The sequence below is a fragment of the Xiphophorus couchianus genome, chromosome 11, assembly GCF_001444195.1.
Source record: "Xiphophorus couchianus chromosome 11, X_couchianus-1.0, whole genome shotgun sequence".
NCBI lineage: Eukaryota > Metazoa > Chordata > Actinopteri > Cyprinodontiformes > Poeciliidae > Xiphophorus > Xiphophorus couchianus.
Window position 1 is genome coordinate 8,936,557 of NC_040238.1, and position 6,122 is coordinate 8,942,678.

The 6,122-nt window shown below is 35.8% G+C and overlaps 1 protein-coding gene across 2 annotated transcripts in view; it reads left to right on the forward strand.

The window, feature by feature from the left end:
- Positions 1 to 5,244, forward strand: part of wwc1 (WW and C2 domain containing 1) — a 38,838-nt gene extending 33,594 nt beyond the window's left edge. Inside the window, exons 20-22 of one of the 2 annotated variants that reach the window (XM_028031204.1) lie at positions 68 to 298; positions 371 to 489; positions 1,235 to 5,244. In XM_028031204.1, coding sequence (XP_027887005.1) covers positions 68 to 298; positions 371 to 489; positions 1,235 to 1,301 — 417 coding nt within the window. In that variant the 3' untranslated portion in view covers positions 1,302 to 5,244. Of the gene's footprint in view, positions 1 to 67; positions 490 to 1,234 lie in introns of both variants that reach the window. The other variant, XM_028031203.1, reaches the window with a different exon arrangement.
- Positions 5,245 to 6,122: the final 878 nt, after the last annotated feature.

Here is a 6,122-nt window from a genome sequence, read left to right on the forward strand (position 1 = left end):
TGTCACTATATGCCTGGAAAACCCACAATACTGCCCCTTTAAGTGTTTCTGTCTGTCCTCTCGCCAGCCTGCAGTGCAGGTGAAAGGTCTGGACGGTCTCCTCCGCACTTCCCTGGACCTGGAGCTGGACCTGCAGGTGTCCCGGACACGGCAGACCCGGCTGACTCAGGAGCTGCGGGTTCTGCGGGAGCTGAAGATGCAGCTGGAGAAGGCAAGGCAGCAGGGACAGAGGGAGCTGCCTGCCTGGGTCCAAGAGGACGAGCGCTTCCGTCTGCTCCTCAAACAGGCTGAGAAACAGGTTAGAAAACCCACCAGACAGGAGAACGATCCCACTAAGGGAACAGCAGTTTCAACATCTTCTCTGTTTCAGACTCGAGAGGAGCAGCTGCAGGAGAAACGGGTAGAGAAGATGATGAAGGCAGCAGCCAAGGACGTCCACAAGATCAGAGGACAGAGTCGGAAAGAACTGTCTGAGGTCCAGACCTTTAGGTAGGTAGATCAGGTCCCAGTTATTTCCCGTATTTTTTGTATGACAAGTCAGTTTTTTCATAGTTTGGCTGGTCCTGGGACAGGTGTGACTTATGTTTTTTTCTACTTCCTGACGCATTTTTTGACTTTTGTGACTTATATTCCAAAGCAACTTAGTCCAGAAAATATAGTAATTGAATCAGGACATAAAGAAGTAATATAATTAATGCAATGATTTATATTACACACTTATTACTTGGCGTGTATTTTATTTGGTTATTTATTGAAATTCTTGATTTATTTAGATTTATTTATTTATTTATTTGTTTTGTTTGATTGTATTTATTTGTTAATTTTACTTTTTTATTCAGATTTTTATACATTTATTTAGATATTTTATTTTTTATTTAGGTTCTTTATTTCTTTTGTTTTCATTTATTTTGATTACTTTACTTATTTATTTATTTTGCTCTTGTATTTATTTGTTTATTCTTTTAAAAAAGTTTCTTAAGTTAGATTTTTATTTATTTTATTCTAGATTGTTATAAAATTGTTATCTTTATTTAGATTTTTATTTTGTTTAGATTTTTTTTGTTATTTAGCTTATCTAATTATGCATTTAAATTTACTATTTATTATCAAGAAGTCTAAATTACACAGAAGCTGTGGCTGGCTGAGTGTAAAAGTTAGACTTTATTTTGGATGTAATCTAAAATATGTTAGAATCTGCTTTTTTAACATATCATATTTTCTGTTTATTTTCCAGAGAGAAGATTGCGTTTTTGACGCGAGCAAAGACCAGCATCCCCGACCTGCCGGCCGACGACGTGTAGAGAAGCATTTCAAAGTATCTTTCTCCTCTGAACCTGTTGCTCCCTCGCTGCAGGGCGAACTCTTGCTGGTATCGTGAAGAGTTAAAAACATATTGGACACAAAAAAAGACAACTCAAAACGGTGAAGAAACACATTTTAAAGCAGCTCAGCACTTCTCATGTGGATAGTCGGTACATGTAAGATGGCTCTGGAGCGCCTCCATCTTTATTTTCTGTTTTGTTTCTGTTACTAACCAGCTGGTTTTAGTTGTTTGAAGTCATTCCAGCAAAAAGAATCTCAGACTTTTATACTAAACTCACACAAATAATGTACATAAGTAGCGCAAAATTAAATCAACAATGGTACTAGAGTTCAGTTTACACTGATGACGAATCAAAACAAATCTGAAAAATATTTAATATTCACACTTTATTTTTAGAGCATTTAGAAAATTGTATATGCAAACACACAAGCACAGTGTTTCTTTTTTTGTTTTTATTATGTTTTTGCTGCAGACGTGAAGAAAACATCTCTGTGTATGAATTTAAAGGCCTTGTGCTTGGTGCATCTTGTTTATGCTAAGTGAGAGTTTTAATCCTTTCCCCCCAAAACTACAACTCCCAAGGTGCATTTCAGCAAGAAACATCCTGGCGCAAGATCTAAAGTTTCTCTTAAGTAGCATGAAGCTGACAACATTTTAACTGTTGTTTGGTCTTTGTGAGCTCCTGATAGTTTGTTCTAAGAGTTGTTGCTAAGAGGGATCCGATTTTAGGTGTCAGAAGAGGTTTTTTCACATTGAATTCCGTTAAGGCCTGAATATTGTTTTTGTTTTTCTATGATAACTGTTATAAACATGCATTTTTTCAAAAAGAAACAGCTCCTAACACGTACGTGCTGCATTCATCTTTGGGCAAAAGAGATGTGGTGATTTTGTTGGCAAAAATTACTTGGGACATTATTTTAGGAATGTGACAATATTCATTCAAACTTTTACAGTTAAAACAAATCAAAATTTGAACATGGGTTCTGTAAAATATTTAGTGAAAGCAGCAGGTTTCTCTCATTTGGAAATCCCAGTGTTGTGGTTATTGAAGTAGACTTGATGAAGCCTCAAACACCTGCAATTACCACATTTGTCCACAGGTGTCACCAAATTATATGACAGAGGTGCCCAAAGTCGGTCCTCAGGGGCCGGCATCCTGCTTGTTTTAGTTCTCTCCCTGGTTTAACACACCTGGATCAAATGGTGGCTCGCCAGAAGAACACTGACATGCTGAAAAGGTTGTTGGTACAACCAGGAAGAGAACTAAAACGTGCAGGATGCCGGCCCTTGAGGACCGACTTTGGGCACCCCTGGATTAAAACTCTCATTTCTTCAGTAGAATCTGCCATTTTAACTTAAAACAAGCAGCATTTAAGATGATTGTAGAACATTACGAACCAACTCAGAGAGGAAAACTAGAGGTTATTCGGGCTTTACAGACACACTCTTGGAAAAATAAGCATTTTGTCAATTCAATTATCTAACCAGCTCAGCAAAATGTAGAAACAACACTAACTCACTAACACTCAGGTAGTTTATTGGATAGTCTGCACTTTATAAAACTTTAGGAGAAAAAAACACAAAAGGAACCTTGATCTGAGGCTTTTTAGAAGCCTCTTCTTCATGCTGGATGATTATTGATTGTTGAAACATGCAGGAAGTGAAGATCAAAATGTATTTTTGATGACTGTGAATTGTATGTTTGTTCACAAGAGAAAAAAATCTTCCAGTCAGCCCATAGGGACATAAAGGTTCTCTTTAGAGACTCCTTATTTCTTTCTGACTGATTGGTCCCGTTTTATCAGTCTTAACTTTTGGCTCCATCCTGCCATGTTTCCCTATTATAACTGGAGTATTTATGTACATATCACTTTGATGTGTTTTATAACTGGAAGTAAAAATGTTTTGCACCAATATAATAAACATATCACCTTTTTATTTTTTCTGGCCCTAACTGGACCATTAAATGCCTCTTTACTGCAGCTCTTTCAGCTTGTTTAGGTTTCACAGCCCATGCCGTTAGGGTTTTTGATCTCTTCATTGGTTGCCTGTTTTACTGTTTACACAAAAATTAAAGGCATAATTAAGGATGTTTTTTTCTTTTGTTGTTGTGGGGTTCTTCAGAGTAGTTATCGGTAATGACCTGATGGCTTTTTTTTCTGTAGAAGGCAAAAACTTAGCTGAAGTGTTTGAGGAAAGATTCTCATGCTTCATCCAATTGAATGCATGGCAGAATGACTGATTTAATTATATTTATATATTTGAAAGGGACATGCACATTAATTAACATTTGCAAAAGGCACAGATGCAAATATGCCAGATTTAGTAGAATTTTCCAAATTTTTGTCCATTGTCCCTGAGCAGGTAACATTTTACAAATTCAGCTAAAACATTAATTCATGTATAATAAATGAAGAGTCAAATGATGCAGTAGCATAAAGTAAATGGTATAAAATGGTTGGTGCTGAGTGCATTTTGCAATTTGATTGGATGGATGGAAAATTGTGGATGATAGATGATAAATTGGATGGATGGTAACTGGATGGATGAATGTAGGGATGGTAAATTAGATGGATGGTTAAATGTTAAATTAATTGGTGGATGAATGGATAGTAAATTGGATGGATGGATGGCAACTTTCTTGCGATATTGAACAACATTTCAGACAAAAAAAAATTGGGCCAAAATCAGAATCAGCAAGTTAGGCTCTTTAAAAGATCGGTAACCGGCGATCGGCCAGAAAACGGCAATATGTGTACTCCTATAAATTTGGCAGATGGATGGATGATAAATCGGTTGGATGGATGCTAAATTGGATGGAAAGAATTTTCGGTTGGATGGATGATAAATCGGATGGTTGAATTGTAAATTGATTGATTGGATTGATGGGTGGTGAATTCAGTTAACGTCCTATCCTGAATAGACGTGATGTTGAGAGATTTTCTCTGTTTTCTAGAAACTCGTTTGACTTTAGTCGTTCTGCAGGTCCTGAGTCTATAACTGCTCTACAGGTCCTTCCTTTAACCAACCACAGCTTCTCTCCAGCGGATGAGCAGCCTAAAAAATTGCCACTGAGGAGACATGAACAGCCTAGAATCTGCTGCTAGTGGACCCAAATACTGTCTGCTGCCCCATAGTGGTGAACAGACCCTGGTCTGTGTTTTAAAACTTCATGCCTTGCTGCTACAGTCATTCTGATCCCTGCTTTTAGATGAACGGCATTGAAGAATTGGAAAGATTAGATCCTGTAAATGTTTTCATTTCATATTAGAACTAAAATATTTACACTCTGTTGTGATGAAATCCAGAGGTGTTAAATGTCTTTATTCAGTAGATAAACTCTATTCCTCCTCACAGGAAAATAAGACCTTATCCTTGTCTTCCTCACTGAACACAATGGCATAAACTTTTACCTTTTCTTTTATATACTTTTTAACCACAAACAGGTTTGTTTTCTGAATGTGGTCAGTCTTGTATAGCACATAAATGAACTTATGAACCATAAACAGACTTATAACAACCAGGATGAAGGAATGTCGGCTTTCCCAAGGAATCACAGTAAATCATGTAGCTTTTGTATAATTGCAGCTTTTTTTGGTCACATTTGATTATGATTTTGTTTTCTAATAGTCCGTATTATGACTGCTGATGAACCAGGTGACGTGTTTGCTGACGACTATGACAACCATATGGCGTGTATTTATTGCACTTTTGTGATTTGGGTGTGCTTTTTTCCCTCCAGTTTTGTTCTTTTTATCAAAAGTCCAGAAAAAGCTGTGAATTTTATTCTCAGACACTGTAACTGTTGATAAGAGTTGTAAATATTTCACCAGCACAAAAAATGAAGATGGCAGACAAAACACAAACACTATGTTTCGTAGTTTCACAACAAAAATAAAAAAAATGTTTTTCTCTTATAATTGAAGTTGTTGTGTTTTTAATTAGTGACTGCATATTAAGAGCTGGTGCAGACTTAACAAAATGACAAAGTAGAATACCAATGTCCCAATGGTGTTCCTCATGTACAGAGAGAAGGAATTTAGTGTTAATATACAAATGTTTTGTCCTGCATGGTTGCTGACATTGATTCTTGTTATGAAAGAAAATGTTTATTTTTAAGGAAATATAAGAGAACATAAAGAAAATTAAAAAATCTGTACATATAACTATAAAGGAGGTGAAAGAAGTAAATATTTGAAAAAACAAATCAATGTAATAAAAAAACCTAAATGAAATATATATATATATATATATATAATTTATATATATATATCATCTATATGTCTATATATATAGAATTTGAAAATGCAAAAAACAAAAAATCAAGTGAAATTTGACATTAACAAAATACAGAACATGGAAAATATGAAACAAACGGAAATAAAATTAAGATTGAAAATTAAATGGAAAATTTATTATTAATGACATTCAATTAATACAGTGAAAATGTGGTAGTTGGGAAAGGTCTTTTTTGGCATGCAATATTTGGCACAGTGATTACTTCAAGTCATTTATTTACTTCTATTTTCATTGACAATTTTGACAGGATCAGTCCTCCGTATAGTTAGGCACCGTAGCTTCTAATGAAAAGCTAAAATCCCTGATTACTGGAGACCTTCTTTTAAGCACGCATATAACCGCCCACAATGTGCTTTAATATGCACTCATAGTGGTACAGCCAATCAGCGCCAATGAAAAATAAACTCTGCTTCTGGACAAATGCCAGCCAGTAAGTAGACTGTAAAGTAGCATTGCGCCAATATATTTCAGCTTCTAGGTGTTATGCCGAGAAACGCAT